This window comes from Macrobrachium nipponense, chromosome 11 (genome assembly GCF_015104395.2).
Source record: "Macrobrachium nipponense isolate FS-2020 chromosome 11, ASM1510439v2, whole genome shotgun sequence".
Classification (NCBI taxonomy): Eukaryota; Metazoa; Arthropoda; class Malacostraca; order Decapoda; family Palaemonidae; genus Macrobrachium; species Macrobrachium nipponense.
This window is the reverse complement of record NC_061087.1, coordinates 84,883,961-84,908,852: the sequence shown is the minus strand read 5'-3', so window position 1 is coordinate 84,908,852 and position 24,892 is coordinate 84,883,961. Positions and strand designations below refer to the sequence as shown.

The following is a 24,892-nucleotide window of genomic DNA, read 5'->3' as shown; positions in this document are numbered from 1 at the left end:
TTAATAATTAAGTCAGTGATTCTGGTCGTGAACTGGAACTTAGAAATTGGCGACAATTAAAAGGACGTTAAATTTTAATGGGTATTGTTTGATGGAGATTATTGCAACACTGACCTGTTTAAAAGGTTAAAATGTCAAAAAATGGCAAAATTCTCCAAAAAACTGACAGGGATAGTAGAAAACATAATAGTTACAAACACAGCTGTAATATGACTTCAGTGTTCTTTTAATACTAAACCATTTATCGCTTCGGAGCCACAAGGCATCAACTCCATTTAATGGCGAATTTCTAATCGTGTAAATTTCGATTTCTACAAACCTGGCGAAAATGTAAAACGCGAAAGACGTTGTTTCTGCCATTCAGTCGCGTTCGCCTTGTGCTCAGCTCTAAAGTATGTAAAAAAAAAATATTTGGAACGATTTTAAAAATTACTTGCAAAGTTTTATAAAATGGTAAAGTTCCTCTGATGAATAGCACCGAAGATTTCTAATTGCTGTTCATTGATAGTCTTGATATATTAAATATCCGGTTGGTGTTATCATTAGTACGGTTATTATTATTATTATTGTTATTATTATTATTATTATTATTATTATTATTATTATTATTATTTATTTATTTATTTATTTATTTATTTTTTGTCTATCGCAGTCTTCCAATTTGACTGTGTGGTATTTATAATGTGGGGTTCCGGGTTGTATTCTGCCTCCTTAGGAGTCCATCACTTTTACTATATGCGCTGTTTCTAGGAGCACACTTCTGCACGGGTCCTGGAGTTTATTATTATTATTCTGTTAAATTTTGTTTCACATGACGATACATTCCTGATTACACTAATTTTCTGAAGTTTGCTACAAGTGTGATAAACATTTGGGGGTCTACCGGTGAGGTATACGCAGGATTTATGCCCACACAGAGGTAAGCTCCTTGAAGTCACTGCGATAGACCCCCAACTATACCGGGGCCCCCCAACATCCACGAGACTCAAGATAATGAATATTGCATCCCATGCTGTCCAAACGCTCTGCGCGTTTTCCAACGCCAGCTCAGTCAGTAACTGATCACTCAAAATTCGAGCTCGATAAAAAAGAAAATAAAATAAGGACAATAAAACACCTCTACAAAATTAATCGAGAAGCGACAGTTAATTTGTTTCTGCCTAATTTAGTTAGGATCCTGGCTTTAATTTCTCTGTCCAATATTTGTCTCTGGGTTATTTCTGCCTTATTTAAAGAGTAATTTTCTCTACTTAGTGAAATGTCACCAAAAAGGACCGCACCACTGAATCGGGCTCTGAAATTGTAAGGTCCATTGGTTTGGTTATTGTTATATTTCCTTTCTATTAAATGTGTGTGCGTGTGTGTGTAAGATGTTCACTAAAGTGCTCATGTTATTTGACCTAAATTTTGATAAAACTTTTCAAGGTTTAACTTTGATCATGTATTAGATCATTTATGGTAAAACATTAGTGTTTTACAATATTGCTTGCATTGTATTTTTTCATAACTTTAAATTTTCATGGTCTATTTCTTCGCTTTTGTACAATTTGCGTTCTTGATGTCGAGAATTAACTTTGGCTGCATTTCCTAATGTTCCTTTATTCCTAAGTAGGTTTCATTTATTTATTTATTTATTATTTATTTATTTATTTATTTATTTATTTATTTATTTATTCACCCACTCCAGTGGCTTTCGAGTCTCATGAAGGCCCATTGCTCTCGCTTCAGCCTCCCTTACACTATTACCTTTCCATCACTTTAAGTGTGCAAACATTTCGGGGAAAAAGCTTTTCATTGTGTCAGACGCTGAAGAATGAAATGAATGGAAAGCTTGAATAATTCCACTACTGGAAATAGATACAGTGGAAAATAGAGTATTGTGAAGGATTCATAATTATAAACGTTGATGCTGTTGAATGATTTTATTTCAAGTGAAGTTTTGTATCATAATCTCTCAAGAGACGCCTTCGGTATTCTTAACGACCATAACCTGAAAAAGAAGGATAACTCTTATTTTGAAATTAAGAAATTGTGATAATTTCGATCCAAGGTGCAAATCCTCTTTTGAAAAAAGTTAATTTTAGTTAACTAAATTTATCACTTTCATGTAGAAATTTTAAGGTATGTTGATAATTATACACACACACACACACACACACACACACACACACACACATATATATATATATATATATATATATATATATATATATATATGATAGTATATACACTATTGTTCTTTAAATGGTGGTTGTGCAGGTGTTTTCACTGATATGGTATCAAGGATATAGCAACAGGTTTCCTAAGACTTCAGGAAGTTTAGAAAGAACATATTATAAAACTTAACATCTTACCTCCACTGCTCCCGTATCCACCACCTCCAAAGCCGCCGCCACCTCCGCCACTTCCACCGTAGCCTCCACTCCCTCCGTAACTCCCACCTCCAAAGCCTCCGCCTCCGCCTCCACTTCCTCCATATCCGCTGCTTCCTCCATAACTTCCACCTCCTCCTCCACTTCCCCCGTATCCTCCACTGCCACCATAGCTTCCACCTCCAAAGCCTCCACCACCTCCTCCACTTCCTCCGTATCCTCCGCTACCTCCGTAACTTCCACCTCCAAAACCGCCTCCACCTCCGCCACTTCCACCATATCCTCCACCTCCACTTCCTCCGTATCCTCCACCTCCGAATCCGCCTCCTCCTCCTCCACTTCCGCCATATCCTCCACCCCCACCTCCTCCACTGCTGCCATAGCCTCCCCCAGGAGCAGCGGACGCAAATGCCATTGCAGCTAACAGCAAAACCACCTGTGGTTAGAAAGGGAAGATTTTTGATAATTTTTCTGTTTGTTTATTTGTTTACTTTTATATATTTTTTTATACTGAAATTTTCTAAGCTCAGTGGTTAGCTGTGACTTTGAATTGATCATTTCTATTATCATCGAGATTTTAAATGCTTCAGGCTTAAAGTACCAAAACTCCTTGCACCATTACCTAAGATTTTGGTAACCAAATCAAATAGTTATTACCTCTGCGAAGAAAGTCTGGCCTGATGTTGTATCCTGTTAATCTATAGGAATTCGGTATTTTACAAACTATTAGCCTCTCATGGTTAATAAGAAAATATGCGCTGGTGATTTTTTTTCTTCTCGTTATTTGTTTAATTATTATTTTAAAGGTTCCTACTTGTGTAATATAATTTGGAGTTGAAATGCCATTACTGCCTTATGCTATATCATTCCCGTTCTATTGGTGGACTATCATCGATTGGTGAGAATGAAAAAGATATAACATTGCAATCTTTGAAATTATTATATGCGTTTGACTGCTTGCGCACAAGCAAACCATCTTTACTGGTTAATTATGATAAAAGCAGCAGCAGCTGCTAAAAATTTGAAGTTTTACTTACGACTCTCAGTTTCATCTTGATCTCAGTCGCAGGTGAGCCTGAAAGAGTCAAACGATGGATTCTGGTGCTTGATGTTCAATTCGCCTTCCATTTTATACTCGGATTTTGAGGGTTCTCACTCCTACTGCCACCCCCACACCTCATTACCGTAGCCATGACTTCCCTTCCGTATGTTTATGCCTCGTCATTCCTCTCCGGCAATAGATTTCATTTCAGAATCGTTCATCGTTCCATTGCCTTTTATTCTCTTCCTTTTGAAGGCTTCGTGTGATGGTGTTTCTTCTTGCAGTTGTTTGGAGATTGCGTTTTTGTATTCTTGTTGTCTTTTGTATGTTTCTTGGTTACATTTCCCGTGGAAAATGCTGTTTTGTGCTGTTTCTCGTGGTAAGTGACGTTCTTTTACTTTTGCCTCTTGGAAAGTGTTTCAATCTGACAAAGGCCTTTGCGAAATTTCATGATTGCATTAAGTTTCTCTCGCTTCTTAAGTTGCGGATGTCATTGCATAGTTTCCTCCAAGATCTTCAGTTCTGTAGAGTTCTAGATTATCGAAATCGCTGTTTGAGCATCGGCCTAATTCATTCTTATATCGGAAACTCATTCAGACTAGAGGGTAATAGGTGAAGTGCATTTGCTTCACTAATTTTGTGCTTCATCTGGCATGTAAAATTGTTTTTTTCTTGGTTATCACCCACCAAAGTGTTGCAATTAGGTGTCGTATTAGTTGAGATTGCTTGCGTAATTAATTAGATGAGTTTTGAGTGTAAGGTTACGCGCCTGCTGTGTAAAATATTAAGTTGTATTGACCTTTAGTAATGTTGAGCAAGCATAGTGTTGACGTCTTAGAGAAACACTTAATATCGCCCAGGTATGCCGAGGTCTGCCTATATATATATATATATATATATATATATATATATATATATATATATATATATATATATATATATATATACATATACATATATATACAGTGGTACCTCGACATACGAAAGGCTCAACTTATGAAAAATATGAGATACAAAAGCAAATACGAAAAATTTAGCGGCTCTACATACGAAAATTGCTCAAGTTACAAAAGGTTGTTGCGATAAAGTCCCGAGATTCGCCCAGACCACCGAGAACAATTTTAAAACTCCCGCGCCGCCAACTGAGTAAACTCGCCACCATCCTCCCGCTCTCCATTATTTGGTTCCTGATGGCTAGTCACCCCATAAGATCCTGCTCTCCTATTGGTCAGCATCTACCCCTTGTGCTTTAAGTATTCTATTGGTAAAAGGATGCTGTAAATTGAAAAACTTATTCATGTAATACATTTAATTAAAAAAAAACATTAGGTAAAGATAGAATAAAGAATAGAAATGAATGGTCATTATACTGTTTGGTAGTTTCAGTAGTTGAAGAGAGATAATGAAAATTTATGGCTTACTGTGCACTAGGAAAAGTGATTGCTTGGCTATCATTCAATACTCGTAAGTGCTGGATGTAAACAGAAGTTTGGAAGCTTTTTTTTGTTTGTTTACTATAGTTAATGGTTACTTAATAATTATTTGAAATGAGTACATGCAATACATTTAATAAAAAAATTGTGAATTAGATATCATAAAATATAAAATAAATCAGACTGCTATCATCGAAGCCAACAAATACGTATTTTTTAGAATTCGTCTTCTATTTTAATATTACGTTACGTATATGTTTCATTATAGCTGTTAGTAACTCGGTATCTCCATTAGGTAAAGATAGAATAAAGAATAGAAATGAATGGTTATTATACTGTTTGGTAGTTTCATTAGTTGAAGAGAGATATGGCTAACTGTGTCCTAGGAAAAGTGATTGCTTGGCGTTCGTTCGGTACTCGTAAGAGCTGAATGTAAACAATCGATTGGAAGGTTTTTTTTTGTTTGTTTGTGTATTATAGTTAATGATTAATTAATAATTATTTGGAATGAGTACATACTGATTATTTATACATTTTATTGGCATATTCTAAGCTTTTATCTTCTTAGGTTTAGATGTCAGAATCATAGACTAGCCTACAGTAACAACCGCTAACATAGGCTAGGCTTATTGTTAAGGGACATATGCTAAAGTCCTAATATATGCAGTGAAAATGGGGTTGAACATTACATGCAGTTGAATATTACTCAAGTATGTACAGTATTTTGCCTTTTTGGAGTCATATTTCTTCCGTCGGATCGGCGTCGTAACCCTAGAACATGTGTTGTAGGCCTGGAAATATAATTTACTGGGGTGTTTTTGTAGGGCTTGGAACGGATTAGGCATTTTACATGTAAAATGCGGTTCAAGATACGAAAAACTCATGATACGAAGGCCACCTCGGAACGGATTAATTTCGTATCTCGAGGTACCACTGTATATGTGTGTGTATATATATATATATATATATATATATTATATATATTATATATATATATATATATATATATATATACATGCATTAGGCTGTAAATATCCTTTAATATCTAATTCGCTCTACCTCCTAATTAATATAGTACATACATATATGTTGACTGAAGGGGAATTTTTTAGTTGATAATAATTTCATCGGCTCGCGAGCGCGAACCTAGCCAAGATATCAGGATGTACAGTGAAGCGTTTACCCACACAGCTATCACAAGGTCTTGTGTTAGCTGTGTGGGTAGAGCGCTTCACTGTACGTCCTGATTTCTTGGTTCCTCCTAGGTTCGCGCTCGTGAGCCAACGAAATTATTATCAACTTAAATATTCCATTCGGTTAACATATATGAACATATAGTAATTCGGAGGTGGAGCGAATTTGATATTAAAGGATATTTGTAGCCTAATTCGTATACATGAATCACGGTGATGTGATAAGACTCATATATATATATATATATATATATATATATATATATATATATATATATATATATATATATATATATATATATGTTTTCACAACAACAACAACAACAACAGCAACCCTATAGTTTTCAAATAAAAGATATTGCGGTTTGTTTTCCCCTGTACATGATTGGGGTAATTTACTTATAAATAAAACTCCATTACGTTTGATAATATTCAGTTTTTGGTGTATAAAGCATAACTTATAATTTTGTTTTATTACATGAACAGACTATTAGAAGCTACTAAATCGCAGGCCTTCAGCTACGGATTCTGAATGAATGGCCAATATTCCTTTATGACGAAAGGATGCTAGTTTGATTTTGATTAGAAAGCTTATGTCTGGAAGATTGTTTCAGAGCTTTGAAAACAAGTTTTTCTGGTGTAATTTTACGACTTTTGAAGAGAGATCATGCATACATAGCTAAACTTTGTGTACTCTTGGTGATGATGAGTTTGATTGTATACATTGGTTAATAATTAGCTCGGCTTTATCTTTAATGAATTTTTTTCTTAAGTACACAATGCTTTGCTGTGCTTCAATATTTCGTTAGTTATTTAGCCAGTTTTACTGGTTTGTCTGTTCGAATTTATGAGCAGTTGAGATTAATTGTGTATCATATCTGAGAAGATTTTTATTTTATTCCAGGCAATACAGAATTTGATATTTGTGGTCAGTGTAAACTTAGTCCTTAAAAGGTGAATTATTACTTTGTATGTGTGTACTCAGAGGTATGGGTATAGGTAGACATATCTGCGTGTTTGTGTAGGGCAGCATCTGCGTAGAGTGAATTAATTTAATTCTTTGATCTAGGTTTTACGTGTAGTAATATCAGCGATGTTTACTTTGCATTAACATGAGGTTGTGTACTCATTTCTTCTCTTTAATTCTCATTAACTTTAGTTACTCTGTGTACCTTTCCAAGGAGGGCAATATGCTCCTTACACTAGACGCTGTTGGCAAACTTAGGTTTCCATTTATGGAATTTGAGGCTGCTTATAGGGGGTTTGTGGGAACTATACTGGGTGTCAATTAAGCCCTTTAGACCGACAAAGTGCGCAATACAAAATTCTCGCTTTCGTTTCGTTCTGCAAGCACCAGTGATGACTACGCTGTTCATCTGTTTTACGTTTTTATTTGCATTCTGGTTTTTTGTTTGTGTTAATTGTTTGTTCCTTTATACTTAGTGGAGATTCTTCGCAAATATATTTTCACCTTGTGAACGAACCTCGTGAGGTTGTATGTTCTTTCGTCGAATTTCATGCTTAGTTCTAATTTTTTTTTATGTGTTTTTTTAAAGTTTACAATTCTGGCTTGATTCAACAATCGTAGCTTTTTGTTTCTCAACTTCCAGATTTGTAACGAATCTTTGTTTTTATTCCTTAAGGAATTAATTTTTAGAATTTTTTTTTATTCATTATTATTGTTATTTATATCCGGTTATTCAGTTACCTGCCTTTTCCTCATGGTAAGAAAAATACTCATATTTGGTAAAGCGGTTTTATTATTATTATTATCATTACTATTATTATTATGGTTGTTGTTGTTGTTGTTGCTATGATGAACGAATGACCCATTTGCATTATTTGTCTCGTCAGCTACAAGAATGCAGTTTACTTATTCATTCACTTTTTTTTTTGCTAATGAATAGTATTGCCAATGAAATATATTGATACTATGCTCTTACGTTTGGGATCTTAAAACTCCTCTCAAGTGACCTCGTTTTTTTTTTTTTTTTTCTGACTTGTGATGATGTTTATGTATGAATATATTTACCTTTTCCTTGATTTCTATTTATTAATTGTTATCCGCTCAATTCACTTATCCATTTCTTCATGTGTACACATTCTACTGTGTAGAATATTATTATTTGCGGTAACGGGGTCCTTAGCATGTTCCATTTGATTGTATGCATATATTAGATAGTATAATAATGAAAGTAGTGATAAGTCTTGTTATCACTGCTTCAGAGATTACATTCAACGAGTCTTGTTCGATAGTGGGTTTCCTACATAATAATAATAATAATAATAATAATAATAATAATAATAATAATAATAATAATAATAATAATAATAATAAAGTTAATCTAGTAATAGAAAGCTAGGATTACGGGAATCCAAAACATTTATAAAAAATAGGCATCTTGAAAAGTTGAAAAAAAAAAGAGAGGAACACAAGTGTTACCTAACAAAAAGGCTATAAAGTCGTCTCTTCATAGAAAGCAGGTTATAGGTATTAGTTGACCCGTTGTGGCCATTACCCTTTTCTAGTTCTTCAGTCATTATTCTGGTTTCACACTTCGTAATTTTGCAAAGTTAATTATAAAGTCTGCGAACTTACGCCGCCATTTCGTAGATATGTTTCGTATGCAGAAACCTGTTGAGAACGCCTATCAGTTATATGCCAATGTTTTTTTTTTTTTTTTTTTTTTTTTTTTTTTTTTTTTTGTCAAGTTGAAAGAAAGCTGCTCACCATGCTTCTATATCCATGTGTTATTCTAGGTCGAATTAAGTACACCAATCTTACAGAGTAGGTTACAATCGAAGAAAATAACTTGCAGAATTTTGATGACTTTATTCTCACTGTTCCATTATTGACAACTTCATTATTTTGTCATTGCTAAAACCAAAGAGTAAACACTAATAGGTTTCTAGTCACGAGGACGCTGTCATGCGGAGATGTTATTCCATCTTGGAGAAACTGACACACTAAAATGAAATTTCGAAACGGGAGAGATTGAAAGAATGATTAGTAATTATTTGCTTTATTCATGGAGGTCTTTTACAGTACATGACTTGTGAACTGCACTCCTCAGCGACCATACCCTGGAAAAGAAAGGTCAGGTGTAAATTATAAATGATTTAAATGAAAGTGTCAAGTTCTTCACATTAAAAAGATATATAAATAAAATAAATAAAATAAAAGACACCTATTTTACAGCGTTTTTCAATAGATTGATATAACATTTTAATTGTTTCCCAAACGCTTAGCCTCTGTGTTTTGTTAAATATAACAAAGATGTGTTCTACCACTATTTGCAAAATGTGAGATAGAAATTTTCCTTACTTACCTCCACTACCGCCTCCAAATCCTCCTCCTCCTCCTCCGCTGCCACCGTATCCTCCACCACCGCCTCCGCTTCCTCCGTAACCTCCGCCTCCACTTCCTCCGTAGCCTCCGCCTCCGCTCCCACCGTAGCCTCCACTACCGCTACTGCCTCCATATCCTCCTCCAAATCCTCCACCGCCACCTCCACTTCCGCCGTAACCTCCTCCACCACCATCGCTTCCACCATAACCTCCGCTGCCTCCACCTCCTTTTCCACCATAGCCTCCACTTCCTCCACCACCACCACTGTAGCCTCCTCCACCTCCTCCTCCATGCCCTCCACCGCCGCCTCCTTTACCACCGTAACCTCCACTTCCTCCACCCCCACCGTATCCTGCTCCTCCTCCTCCTCCATGTCCTCCACCGCCGCCTCCTTTACCGCCGTAACCTCCACTTCCTCCACCCCCACCGTATCCTCCTCCTCCTCCTCCATGTCCTCCACCTCCTCCTCCTTTTCCTCCTCCACCTCCACCATCAGCAGAGACTAGTGCCACTGCACAGAGGATCACAATCATCTGAAACGGGAAAGGGAAGAGCGACTAGAAAAGGGTTTTTATATTTGGGCAAGGAGTAAGTTGAGTGACGGTTAACGTTGCTGCCATGTAAAATATGAATTGCTACTGAAAACTGCATTAAGCCTTAGCTGTAAGCTGTATATGCAGAAAGTGGTAATTGGGTCACACTAAGCCACGAAAGCCAAGAAAATGAGATACTGTTTAAAATATGGTTCCGTTGTGGTAACGTCTGCTTCTCATTATACTGAAAGAGGGTGGTGTTTCAGGAGTTTCGTATTTACCTTGGCGATACACACACACACACACACACACACACACACACACACACACACATATATATATATATGTTTGTGTGTATATGTATATATACATATATATACACTATATATGTGTGTGTATGTATGTATGTATGTATGTATGTATGTATGTATGTATCACAAAGTCCAAGAAAGAAGGCGAGTGAAAACCGGGACTTGTGGACTTTATGATATTCTCAAGCACGTGGACTTTCCTGCTACATTGAATATATATATATATATATATATATATATATATATATATATATATATATATATCTATATATATATATCTATTTATATATAAATGTATATATGTATATATCTACATGTACACACGCACACAAAACCATAACACTGCTAGCTATCAACTGGTATTCAAGAAAGAAGGCATGAGAAGGCATAAGGCTTACAACCTCATTTCTAATGACTTGTTGAGAACCAGAAGGCTCCACCCTTCTGGTGCCATTCCTACAAACAGGGAAGGCGAATGGGAAAAAAAATTATATACATACATATTCATGTGATGCTTCAAATGAATGTGTTAAGGTGAAGAGATCAGAGGAACTTTACTTACCGTTTTCAGCTTCATCTTGAGACTTGAATCAGATCTTGACCGAGCGGAGTCAGCTGGTCTCTGATGTTGGCGGTTCTCTCTGCTTCTCTTTTTATACCTTAACTTTGTGTAACTTCTTCTTTCGCTTCTTATCCCCCTCATCTCCCCCATCCAATTTCTATTTGCTTTAACACATTCAGATCTCCAACGTTTTTTTTTCTTACCTCTTTCAAAACCGTGTCTTGTTTAGTTTCTCTTCCCGTTCGTTCACCTTCGTTTGTTGCTGTGGGTCGTGGAGTCCGTCCAAATTTTTTATGTTTATGTTTATTGAGGTAATTTATTTGATATCTTGTTATCGTCGGCCTCTTGTATCCATTACTATTAATGTTCTCACTAATAACGTCCGTCTTCTTTCCACCACTCTCTCTTTACATCCTAAATTATTTCGTGCCTTCAGACAGGGCCTCCAAGAGAAACCCATTTGCGGCCCCTAAGACTTGCAAAATTATAAAAAAAAAAAAAATAAAATAATTGAGGCTAATTAATGTGCATTAAACTTCAACAAATGCTGAGTTAATGATCATATAAGAAATTGTTAAAACATACCGGTATTCAAGTAATGTAGGAATTATAATATACTATTTACGCATTTACATTTACCAATTTTTTTACGTGATTTTTAAATGTTCGTAGTTAAATCTTATCAAGGAAGAAATCAGAAAAAAATAATTTAACTAGGTTGCTTTAATTTGTGCTTTTCTGGCTTTGTTATGTCCAAAATTTTTAATAGCACTATCAAAATAAACTAGTCTGGCAATGCTAGACAAAATGCTCAGTCTTGCTAGGTCAACAAGTCGAGTTTGAGACATAGTAAACCGCTAATAATTTGTGAAGTTTAATTGCCAGTGGCACCTAAACTTCACGAATCCTAAAAAGCACCTGTTAGACCTGACAAAGACTCGAACACAATCTAAGCCAAACCTAGACCAGCAACAAAGAAACCTCGTGACTATCAAAAGAAATCAGAGAAGCTGAAAACCGCGAGACAATCACCCAGACGTAAAAGATAAAACAATTTTGAGAAACACATCGGGAATTCAACAGATATCTAAATGGTTCTTCAGTCATAGTATCAGTGAAATCTAAAGGCTTCAGATTTGACTGATACTATTTCAAAAATTTCATTGGATTCGATATCTGGATATTTTGCTTTATTTTTAAGTTTTTAATTTTTTGCCCACATTTGACGCAGAATCATATGCAGTTAGCAGATGTAATTATGTTAAAATTTTCATGTTTTTATGATTTATATATATATATATATATATATATATATATATATATTTCCCAGGTTCCAACCTGGGTAATCTTAAAGGGTTTTTCTCTTTCTCCAACCCCCCCCCCCCATCCCCCCCCCCTCTCTCTCTCTCTCTCTCTCTCTCTCTCTCTCTCTCTCTCTCTCTCTCTCTCTACATTACCTAAGGCAATTAGACCAGACTCGTGAACTACAAAAATACATTTATTTTAAAGCAAAGCATAAACTAAATAACTCAGGTTCTTAACAAAATGATTAAATGAAAGGTTGAACTCAGATAACCCACTCCATCTCTCTTCTACAATAACCAACATTATTTTAGTCACAAAACTAGGCATAGTCCTAGTCTAGTAACATCACGAAACATTAGTTAAGTTCCCATATCAATTCCCCTTTGTCTCAGAACCACCTATAAGAAGACAGGAGAACACATCGATAAGCAAAAGATTATAAAGGAAAATCAAAAGGTCAAATAAAATAGAACATCTTTGAAACAATATTCAAAATACAGACAAACCACACTTTTGGCCAAAGAATAAGTATGCTTACCCATTCAACACAGATTATACACACTTCACTAAAAATACTATTGCAGGAGCCATTTTGCCCCTTCGCCGACTCTGTAGCCGACTCTCTTGGGAAGAAGCTCGCACGCACGCACGAACTCACACACAAGACACCCCAATAAGTGTCGTCACTAACTTCGTCACAAGATCATGATGTCATTATACAGAATATCGCTCACGCCCAAGAAACAGCCTATAACCAGTTTCATAAGGCACCTCTGCATCAAGCGCCCATGCATAGAAACATGACATGGCACTGCTCTGCTTAGACAGCGACTCCGACATCGCACCACCCATTTCCGAAGCTTGTCACTTCGGGCCACACTGTTTCCAAGGAGAAGCTAAACTGATGATTCCTACATTCTAGGAATGTCACAGCACATCACATCCTCTCACTCGGAAAGAAAAGATACAAATCGCATTCACAACGGTGTCTTAAATATATTGTCTTAATCATTCCTTGTTGCATATATATATATATATATATATATATATATATATATATATATATATATATACTTGTTTTATGCGACACTGTTTTTTCTTGTAGCTTTAGTTTATTACCCAGGAACATACATTGATATAAATATATTTTTTTTTGGTATGGGGTCGCTTAAAACTCCATCATCATGATTCGTTTCGTTTTAAAATTTCGATGCCACATCTTCCAAGTTTAAAGAGTTATGTGAGGTCAAATTTCAGATAAGATTGATAATATATCGAGTTTTATTGCCGGCAACAGAAATCAGATTATTTCTAAAATCGAAATTGTCCTGCGTAATTTCTAGAAGGGGGACTTAAAGGTATGGGAATTGTATTTTTGGCTAGTAATTTTAGGAATTTGAAAATAAGGCTGGAAATGTGTTCACTCATACTTGCTAATGCAGGCTACTCCCATGATCCTCGGTTTTCTTTTCATTGTCTTAATTTTTTCCATCATTTACAAAAAAATTGGAGAATTTGTCTGTTGCAAAAGCTGATATCTGAAAAAGAATTACCCTAATTTTTTTCAAGTAATACCTTTTTTCTACAATTTTCTTAAAACTTAAACTAGTTTACATCTGATCAAAAACTTTCGTTTTTTCTCATTTTATGACATTCATGTGTATTGTCTTCAAACGGCAGTAAGAATATAGCTCTTAACAAAAACCTTTCATTTGTTTTTACATGATTCAGGGATAAAGTCATACTATTTCAAAGTGAGAACATATCTTTAATATTTCCTTGATATTTTCATGGATGTGTTTATGCTGACATTAAGGAAAAATGTCGTCTTTCAACTTTTACGGCATTTACATTATATTTTTGCTTATCAATTTTTCATTCGCTCAGGTTTTTATGGTGAAGAGTTTTACAGATCGCTTTTCCTTGACAAGATTGTTAATGAAATGATGACCCTTATTAAATGACCATATAAATCATGAATGGACAAAATTGAAAGAATGAGAGGTCCCAAATATAAACAGAGGTAGAATATGGCCATATTCTCTTAATAGTGGTTTTTACTTTGTTCTTACCAAGTTACAATGAAGCAAGTTACATTGAAGCGAGGTATTTCACATTATTCCTACTTTTCCACAATAGCTGCTTGAATGTTATGGTAATTTGATGAATTTTATTGGTGACTGTGATTAGACTCATTCATTTTACATTAACATTTTTATTGTACTTCTTTATCATCATTATCGTTGTTCAGAAAAGAGCTTCAGAAGGTATTTCCCTCAAGATGCAAAAATAGTGCTTTTATGGCCTTTCGCTTCTCCCTTCCCTGCAAAAAAAAAGAAAAAAAGAAAAAAGGTGTGTTACCAGAAGGGAGCCCATGAAAAATACTAAGTTGATTATTTGATATGAAAACAAGTCATTCTTAAAGTCAATTTATTATCAGATCTCGTGGAATTATTCTGTTTTCCTGTCTTATTTTGTTCTCTTGATCTTGTTCCTAAATAACTACTATTTAGAAAACTGGGCATCGAAATTTGAAACCCAGAGACAGTAGAGGCAAAAGTTCAAGGAGAGAGAGAGAGAGAGAGAGAGAGAGAGAGAGAGAGAGAGAGAGAGAGAGAGAGAGAGAGAGAAATTTTACTTTCTGGTGTGACCAGAACAGCCGATTGTATTTTATTTAAATTTTTATATATCACGAATTTATTACATTCTTAAATTTTGCAATCAATTTAAGTCAAAATATGCATTCAAGTTTATTTTGAGCACCTAACCCAAGCGTGCAGGTAGCAAACGACACTGATTTTGAAGTTTATCAAAATATATCAAAATATACAATGACGCTGATTGAGAATAGTTAATGGTACTCAAATTTGACACCAGGTGAATATAAGAAGGATGCGTTTAAAAAGACTGAGTCTACCAACAGTCAGTGAGTGACTGCTTGTATAGGCAGTACATGCAAAGAAATCCAGTATCCTGAATTTTTCTTCGCGATAGCATCAAACCAAATGAGATCAGGGATAGTCTTGGAATAATGCAAATGATATCTATTGAAATAATCTCGTTTGAGTTTGACTTTTTGTAGCGTAGCCAGAACTAATATATACTATCTTTCCTAGAGAGTCATTTGTTGATCTGTTTTCCAAGAGATGCTGCTAATTACAGTGGCAGACCTATACATTGTCAGTCTGGCAGAAGATTCAAGGATCTCGAAGAAAGATTGTGCTTCATGTCCCTTAGAAATCCAAAATGAAAATAAAACTCATGGTAGCACCGTATACGAACAACCTGCATTATATTGTCTCCATCCATTAAGAGATTTTTCTGATAACATTGAAGCTAATACAGTTGCTTTTATCATTTCAGAATCTTTTATATTACTACTATTTTTTTAGGAGAACGAACTCTTAATTCATGTTTTTTCTTCTTCTTTGACTTCTTGGAGCATTGTTTTCTTTTTCCATGAAATCTAAATGACGAGATCTGCACCATTGTATGGTAATCAAAGCTTTTCACAAAAAGAGAGGAGGGTTCAGGTTTTAATTAGCCGTATCTCTCGAATGAGTGATCATTAGTCATTATTATTGCAACAGGGGAATTGTCTGGAATATAATCCACATTCCAATATCATTCTACAAATCCAACATTTTCTTGACGTTTCCGGTGTAATAAGCTAAATTAAAGATAGGGTTAATTTCCCCAATTAGAAAGAAGTGGCGCAGTATGATGAATAACAAGAGGAGTAATTGGTTATTTACCTGCCATTAAACCGGTCAATAGAAAATTCCCCTTTCGGTTTTTTATCGACAGATCAAAAGAGCAAATATTATTGACACATAAACACACGGGAGTGCTTCTTGGTCACATGAAAAATTCCTGTATTTGATGAAATGCTGAGGAAGGTTACCAATGAAATGTAAAGGCGCTTTGTAATGAGTTTATTCAGGGAATTCTTAGACAGTTCATGATTTCGGAACAGTACTTCTTAACGACCATAACCTGAAAAGGAGGAATCGTGTGTAAATTATCATTATAATAAATGAATTTGTCGGGTTCTTCACCCTCACTAAAATGAAAAATGAAATAAAATACTTAGAAGCTGAATTGTATGTTTTTGTCACATTCTTACAACTTGTGATATTATGAATGCGACAAAGATGTGTTATACCCAGATCAGGGTATAATTTCAAATGTATTGTTTCTTACATACCTCCACTGCTGCCGTATCCACCACCGCCTCCAAATCCTCCTCCTCCTCCTCCGCTGCCACCATATCCTCCGCTTCCTCCTCCAAATCCTCCACCACCACCTCCGCTACTACCGTAACCTCCACTGCCTCCATATCCTCCTCCTCCTCCTCCAAATCCCCCACCTCCTCCTCCACTTCCTCCGTAACCTCCGCCCCCACCTCCGTAACTTCCGCCTCCAAATCCTCCACCGCCGCCCCCGCTTCCGCCATAGCCTCCGCCGCCGCCGCCTCCTTTTCCACCTCCTCCGTAGCCTCCACCTCCACCTCCCTTTCCTCCTTCACCTCCCCACCATAACCTCCACCTCCACCTCCTTTTCCACCTCCACCGCCACCATAACTACCTCCTCCACCTCCTTTTCCACCTCCACCTCCGCCATATCCTCCGCCTCCTCCTCCTCCAGCCGACACTAGTGCCACTGCACTGAGCACCACAACCACCTGGAATTGAAAGGAAAGCGATTGGAGATATATATTCGAAATAAGAAAGAAGGTTGAACGTTGAGTGAAGACCCCAACTGCCCTGTGAAATAACAACTGCTCCCGAAATTTGGGCTGAATCTTAGCCGTTTGGTGCAAGAGGCAATATTTCATAATGAGGTATGGAAGTCTGCGGTGCAAGATGACTATTAAGATAGCGGGATTTCTCCGTAGCTATGAACTTATTATTTTATTCTGTAACAATTTGACTTACAGTTTTCAGTTTCATCTTGAGACTGGAATCAGTTCTTGACCGGATGAAGTCAGCTGATTTCTGATGCTAACGGTTCTCTCTGCTTCCCTTTTCATACTTAGGTCCATTTCTTCCTTCACCTCTTATTCCCCCTCCCCACTTTCCCCTATCCATGCTCTTTCTATTTGCTTAACCACGAACAGTTCTGTGCTCCTCTATTTCAAAATCACTCTCTGTCTAATCTCTCTGTGTGTCTATTAACCTTGATGGCGTGATGTGGTTCGTTTCGTCTGTTACTTATGTTAAGTTTGGTCGTAAATTATTTTCAGCAATTTATCGATTGTTTATTCTGGCACTGACTTTATTATCATCTTGTTGGTTTGTGTAGTGGATTTCATTGAGATATTCAGACAGTTGTGCTCTATAAATTTATGGAAGGATTTAAAAAAGATAATTTTATGTGGACTCGTGTATATTGGGATTGTTTTTCTTTTGAAAATTAATTTGTATTTATTTTTAAATTTCCACGTTGAGATCTTTTTGTGGAACTCATTACGTGAGTGATTTTCCCAGAATATTCTTTAATTTCTTTATTATTATTATTATTATTATATCATTATTATTCAGAGGATGAAACCTATTCATATGGAACACGCCCATAATGGCCATTGCCTTGAAATTCAAGCTTCTAAAGAATATGATTTTCATTAGGAAGAAGTAAGAGGAACTAAAGGGAAATACATAAAAAAAGAGATTCCACTTATTAAGATAAAATAAATAAATAAAAAGATAAGTAAATAGATTAAAATGTATTAAAATGCAAAGAGTATAGTGGTAGGGTAGTAATGCATTGCACCTTTGTTGAACTTCTGAAGTTCCAATTGCATGACATCCTCTGGAAGGCTGTTCCATAGTCCAACGGTGTGGGGAATAAAGGACCTCTGGAACTGAGAATTTCGACAGCCAGGCGTATTTATTGCATATTGGTGCTGCTCTTCAGCCAATCTGGCTGCTCTCGGCAGGTAAAAGGGATCGAGGAGAAATTGTGAATGTGAAAGATATCTGTTGAAATAGAACTTGAGTAAAAGTGACAAACGAGACCAACCGTCGATGTTCCAAGTCAGAACTGCTTTTATTAGGAAACAGAAACTTACCACCACGAACCACTGTGTCTAAAAGAGATAAATCTGTGTCAGAAGTAGACATCCACATCGGAGAACAGTATTCTAGGAAAGGAAGCACAAACGACCTAAAACGAGTTATACTGGTTTTATCACTGCTATAAAAATATAAGGCCTTACGAACAGTACTTAACTTTCGTGCGGCATATTCAGAAATTTTCATTCGATGTTTTATCAAAAGTTAGACGTGAGTCGAAAGTTACACCCAGAACAGTTAAAACTTCAGACTCGATCAGCAAAGTTTCCGCCACCTGATGGCGAGGATAGGGTGGGAAATCTGTACGAGATCTGCTAAGCAATAGTGTTTTCGTTTTACCGGAGTTCAGCCTCATATCCCACCGGCTACACCATTCCCTGATCCGGTCCATGTCTCGATTGAGGCTGATGTCTGCTTCATTTCTCATAAGTGGAGACTTTGTTGCTCCCGCAAGTGTTGCATCATCGGCAAACTGAACAATCTTGTTTTCCAGGCCAAAAACCATATCACTTGTATACACTTAAAATAACAGTGGATCAAGAACACTACCCCGTGGAATTCCAGACAAAATAGGTCTTGGTTCAGTAAAGATCCTGTCCACAGCCACTAGCTGATGCCAACCTGTAAGGAAATCTGAAGTCATCCTAAAACATATCCACCCACTCCAAGATTCTGAAGTTTATAAATAAGTGCCTTGTGATTTACTAACTCGAAAGCGACACTAAAATCTATTTGAATTACTCTGCACTCAAAACCCTTATCAATGTTCCCTTGTAAATGGCAAGTCAAATCTAAAAGAGCATCGCAGGTACCCAATGGCTTCTTATAGGCATATTGACTATCAGCTAACATTCCTTTAGATTCAAATACTTATATAGTGGCTTGAAAATAAGTTTTTAGCAACTTTTGGAGCACAGAAAGAATAGAGATTAGCCTTTAGTTACTGCAGTCTGCAGATATGTCGCTCTTTAGAACAGGCACTGTATTACTAAGCTTGCGCTTATACGTCGACATAAAAATTCTTATCTTGGGAGACAACACACTAGAAGCTCAAAAAAAAAAAAAAAAAAAGGAAAGAAACCATCAGGATCATCTCCACCCCAGCTATCTTTTTAGTCCTGTGTAACATATTCTGTTGTATGCTGCATCCGGCTTAATAGTTACTGAGAAATATCTTGTACCAGAGTGCTGACAAAATTTCCGACTTATCAGCACCTTGAAAAATGGCTAAATTTCTCTTCTGTTGAGCTTCATTGACAAGACATTATGACAATTGGTTTCTTCTACTGGTTCCGCTCTCACATGTAAACTAGTTACGAATATTTTTTTTAAATGTGAATTTTGAACTTGATCAACTAATTGAACTTTGTGCATCAAGAAAAATTTAAGCTATTTCACTTTAATAAATAAGGCCCAGGGTTTTGCCGAATATTAAAACAATAACGATGAGGTTACCCACTTTGAAAGTCCAAAGCCATCCAAAGTTGCCTTTCAATAAACACCTCTGCTACTGTGGCCTAGTGCGTAATACGTGTATATTTCCTGTCCTTACGATTTTGAACAACGGGCAATTTTAATAATAAGTTATCTGAATATATTTAGCTTTTTTATTTAATTTTTCTTGTGGTTATTATTATTAATAATTTCTTTCTATCAGTCATCCTATTCGTCTGGGTGGTTTTTATAGCGTGGGGGTTCCGTGTTGCATCCTGCCTTCTTAGGACTCCAATCACTTTCTTCTCCTCATTATGTGTGCTGTGTCTAAACACACTTCTGCATGAGTCTTGGAGCTACTTTGGCATCTAGTTTTTCCAGGTTCCTTTTCAGGGATCTTGGGATCATGCCTAGTGTTCTTATGATTATGGGTACAATTTCCATTGGCATATCCCAAATTCTTGTAAGTTCTATTTTTAGGTCTTGATACTTTATTATTATATTATTATTTTATTATCTTATTATTATTATTATTATTATTATTATTATTATTATTATTACAACATGTTTTCAATTCTTCTCACTGTTCTCTTTTTTTCGAGGCTGATATCTGCTAAGAGCTGGTCGATGCACATAATCTGGATAAGGAGAAAGGGAGTAGTTCTGAATATAGTCACGTTTAGTTATGGTACACACGGGTGGAAGTTATTATTATTATTATTATTATTATTATTATTATTATTATTATTATTATTATTATTATTATTATTATTATATTATTATTCAGAAGTCTGTCTTTTCGTATAGGGAATGGTTCCAGGAGTTATTGCCTCTCAGATTCTAACCGATGCTTTTATGGCTCTTCACCTACTTCCTACCACCCTGAAAGAAAAAGCGGTATGGTTTCCGAGTGTAGCCAGTTCTAATACTAGAATTGGTTCAACTTATTTAAAAAATACAACTGATAAAATCAGTTGATTATTGTTACTATTATTATGAGGATCGGAATGTGAAACTTGATAAGCGCAGATGGGGAACAGTCCAAATTACCAGCTATGCCAATGAGTGATCGCTCTATAGGCTGTACATAGAGATCCACTCTTCTTAATTACCTTTCGTGATGTCACATATCAACGAATAAGAAAATAATAGTCTGAGAAGAACTAACACGAATGATAACTGCCAAGATAATCATGTTTGGTTTTGAGTTTTGCAGAGGTCAGGCCGAGAAATTAATACCCAGTGTATGTAGATTAACCTTCCTAAACACACGTGTTGAAATGTTACGCAACGGAACTACTAATCACAATGGCTTGCTTACATTACTAGTGTAGCCAAAGATTTAAACACAGTCAAAGAATGTCAATCTGCATCCTTTTCTCTCCCAAAATAAAAATAGACTAGAGGGCAACACCTTGTACAGACAGCTTACTGCTTTCATCTATTGAGATTTTTCTTGTAACGGTGATTCACAAATGGCTTAAGTATTTCAATTTTTTCCCCTAGCTATTATTAATCATATAGCTGTTGTTGTGATTAACTAACTCTTGCTTTTGATTTACATCTCGGCATATTTGTGGCTATTGTATTTGCTTTTCTTAGAGAAGTCAAAATGAAGATATATACACCATTGTTCGGCAATCAAAGCTCTTCACAAAAATCGAGGAGGGTTTGCAATAGGCATTAATTAGCCCTTTCTCTGCAGAGATTAATCATCAGTCATTATTGTTGTACCAGAAATTGTTTCGAATGTAATCCACGTTACAGTACCATTTTGAAAATCCACCGCTTTCATTATGCTTCCGGTATGATTCATCAGATTAAAGACAAAATTAATCTCGCTGGCCTAAAAAAAGTTGGCGAGTAAGAGGAATTACATGAAGAATATATGGTTATTTAGCTAAAATTTCTCCAATCACGGGAAAATTCATGTTCATTTTCATTGACAAAACAAAAGAGCAGATACACGAAAGACTGCTGATACACAGTCACTTAAACAATGTTTGCTCTTTGACGAGATGTAAATAAAGGTCACCAATGAAATGCAATGAGGCTTTGTAATGAGTTTATTCAGGGATTTCTTAGACAGTTCATGATTTCGGAACAGTACTTCTCAACGACCGTAACCTGGAAAAGAAAGACCATTTGAAAATTATTATTGTAAATAAATTAACTTGATAGATTCTTCTTCAATAATAAAAAAAATATGCCAAGACTCTGATTTGTATGTTTTTTTGTTATAAGCTTATAAACTGTGATATAATGAATGCGGCAAAGTTTATATTGTATCGAAATCAGTGCACAATAGAAGACAATATTTTTTTCTTGCATACCTCCACTGCCACCTCCAAATCCTCCTCCGCCTCCTCCACTTCCTCCATAACCTCCTCCTCCACTCCTCCACCTCCTCCTCCACTTCCTCCATAACCTCCTCCAAATCCTCCACCACCACCTCCACTTCCACCTCCTCCATAGCCTCCACTTCCACCTCCTCCGTAACCTCCGCCTCCAAATCCTCCACCACCGCCACCACTTCCGCCGTAGCCTCCGCCACCCCCTCCTTTTCCACCTCCACCTCCACCTCCTTTTCCTCCTCCACCTCCACCATATCCTCCACCCCCTCCTCCTCCAGCAGACACTAGTGCCACTGCACTGAGCACCACAATCAACTTAAATTGAAAAGGAAAGCAATGAGGGAAATATAATTCATACATGTGGAAATAGAACGTTAGGTAATCTCCCCTGTCTGTGCCTTACTAAGTGTTCCCGAAACTTTGGAAGACTTGAGCTGTTTCGTGCATGAGGCAGCGTTTCATAATGAGGTATGAAAGCCAATGGTGTAAGATGCCTATTAAAATAGCGCTATTTCTCTGTATCCTTCAACGCATTATCTGAAGTTGTAGCAATCTGACTCACTGTTTTCAGCTTCATGTCGAGACTGGACTCGGTTCTTAACCTGATGAAGTCAGCTGGTTTCTGATGTTGGTGGGTCTCTCTGCTTCTCTTTTATACCTTGGCCCGCTTCTTGCTTCACCTCTTATCCTCTCCCCTACCCCCTCTATAACCGCGTATGCATATTTTTTCTATTTGCTTTACCACGTACAGTTCAGTGTTCTTCTATTTCAAAATCATTCCGCGTTTAACTTAATTCATGTTCATTAACCTTGATGGGATGACGTGGTTTGTTTCGTCTGTTAAGTAAATTAAGTTTGTGTTTTATATTTTTTCGATTGTTTGTTCTTTGCAATGATTTTATTGCCAGATTGTTTGTTTGTGCTGTGGATATAATTCAAGTATGTTTCTACTCGTCGGAAGTCCGTTGTGTTTTCTTTCTAATGTAATATACGTTCTGTCGACCAAATCAAGGTTATTCAAAGAGTTCTTGTCTTGGTGCTGAATAACCACTGGTTCCATGCAACGTAAAATCACTGTACAAACAAACAATGCAAACAAACGCAACGTTAAAAACACGTATACAAACAAACTTATTCTCTTCTGCTGGATTCGCTCTTATATATATGAAAAATATTAATTTTTTTTATAATATGGACTTTGGTCTTGATTCAACCACTTCATCGTGGTACACCAAGAAAATTAAACGTTATGACACTTTATTAAACAAGGTGTCGGTATTTTGCCAAATATTAAATTTATTGGGGAGGCTAACCACTTTGAAAGTCTAGGGCCAACTGAATTTACATTTTGGCAAAGACATTTTGCTACTTTTGCTTAATGCGTAATTTATATTTCCGGTCTTCGTGATTTTGAATCATCGTGTTAATGTTGTAATGTTGTCACATTGTTTTCCTATGTTCACCTTTCTTTAGTATTTAGTTACTTTTTTATGGGGCCGCTGTAAGGTTGTGAAAGGTGGTTTGAAACTTGGTTTTCACTATTATTGTCCGTTTATGTTTATATTCCGAAGTTTTAGAAGTTGCTTAAGGTAACGTAACGTTCCGAATCAAAATAATGATTTAACTCCACACATTGAAAATGTTAAATTATGTCTAAAATAAAACTTTGCAGTGCTGTATTTCCATATGGAAGACCATAAGAATTGGAAGGCGACAGTAGACTCGATTTTAGCTACTTATTTTTTGGAATGTTCAAAATTCAGGCTGGAAATGTGTTCACTCGTACTCGTCATTACAGGCTACTCCCAGGATCCTCCTTTTAATTTTTATTATGTTCATTGTTTCCGTTGATGTATTAAAATATTTGGAATTGTCTGTTGAGAAAGGTTGGGCAACCGATATATCATAAAACTCAGTTTTACCAAATAAGACTTTTTATCTACATTTCGCTGTGAACTAATTTATCCCTGATCCACATATTAGGTTAGATCAGTTTTCCTCTCTTCTTTGAGGTAACTTTTACAGACACCATGTGTTTGTAGTGTGAGAAGACCTGTCTTTCTTAATAAAAGCCTCTCCTTTATTTCTACAGCAAATTCAGAGAAAAGGACAAGTTTCAAAGTGTGAATGTATGGTCGATATTTCCTTAACCCTTTTATGGCTGTCTTTTTGGTGAAATTAGGAAAAAATCTTTTATCAACTTTCATGGCTTTTGCAGTTTACTATATAGTTGTCTCATCCTTCCAATATATTTCTGGTCATTAATTGTCCTTTAAAATTTTTCTCTTATTTTTTAAATGTTTTTCTTGTTAAGGATTTTACGCAGTGTTCTTCCTTAACAACAAACTTTTGTGAGAAATAACCGTTTAATAGAATATCGTAGGAATAGTGACTAGATAAAACTAAAAGATTAAGAAACTCCAGATATAAGTGTAAAAGAATGAGAAAATGCTAAAATAGTGGTTTAATTAATTTTTGACAGTTACAATTTTAGTTTAAATCTTCACGTAGAAAAATAGATATTTCAAGTTATTTCACAATTTTAGTATAAATCTTCACAGCAAAAACAGATACTTCAAATTTTTTCAGCTATCCTATAAAAGTCTGCTAGAGAGCCTTGTATGGTATGTTAATTTGATACATTTTGTTGTAGATTATTATTATTGTTGCTTTGTTTTTAAACATTTGAGATAATTCATGACCCAAAATAACTGGAGCATTTTCTGCCTTCATTGTAGAGTGTTGCATTTTTTTCATCTTTCCTAGGTAAGGACCCCCAAGGGTTTTCGGGGGTCATTATGTAGGACAAATCTTTCTTTGAGGTCATTATCTTTATAATATTTAGAGGCTTTTGTTTATGATTATACAGTAATCCCCAACGGGCTTGTACTAAACACGCCGCAAAAGTGGATGCATACCCCCTTGGGGGT

The 24,892-nt window shown here is 36.0% G+C and overlaps 4 protein-coding genes across 5 annotated transcripts in view; 1 reads left to right on the top strand and 3 right to left on the bottom strand.

The window, feature by feature from the left end:
- The window catches only part of LOC135206747 (A disintegrin and metalloproteinase with thrombospondin motifs adt-2-like), a 315,467-nt gene that overhangs the window by 43,259 nt on the left and 247,316 nt on the right, over positions 1 to 24,892 (top strand). The gene's annotated exons all lie outside the window — the stretch shown is intronic.
- Positions 1,897 to 3,511, bottom strand: LOC135209159 (uncharacterized). Its single transcript, XM_064241865.1, has 3 exons — positions 3,410 to 3,511; positions 2,355 to 2,808; positions 1,897 to 1,990 (listed from the first exon to the last, which is right to left on the bottom strand). The coding sequence occupies exons 1-3, from the start codon at positions 3,422 to 3,424 to the stop codon at positions 1,977 to 1,979; spliced, it is 483 nt and encodes a 160-aa protein (XP_064097935.1). The 5' UTR covers positions 3,425 to 3,511; the 3' UTR covers positions 1,897 to 1,976.
- LOC135211344 (uncharacterized) lies at positions 8,859 to 10,810 on the bottom strand. The gene is made up of 3 exons (XM_064244683.1): positions 10,796 to 10,810; positions 9,370 to 9,922; positions 8,859 to 9,124 (listed from the first exon to the last, which is right to left on the bottom strand). The coding sequence occupies exons 1-3, from the start codon at positions 10,808 to 10,810 to the stop codon at positions 9,111 to 9,113; spliced, it is 582 nt and encodes a 193-aa protein (XP_064100753.1). The 3' UTR covers positions 8,859 to 9,110.
- LOC135211258 (acanthoscurrin-1-like) lies at positions 20,166 to 22,572 on the bottom strand. The gene is made up of 2 exons (XM_064244595.1): positions 21,942 to 22,572; positions 20,166 to 20,246 (listed from the first exon to the last, which is right to left on the bottom strand). Exons 1-2 carry the CDS (start codon positions 22,320 to 22,322, stop codon positions 20,166 to 20,168), a joined length of 462 nt encoding a protein of 153 aa, XP_064100665.1. The 5' UTR covers positions 22,323 to 22,572.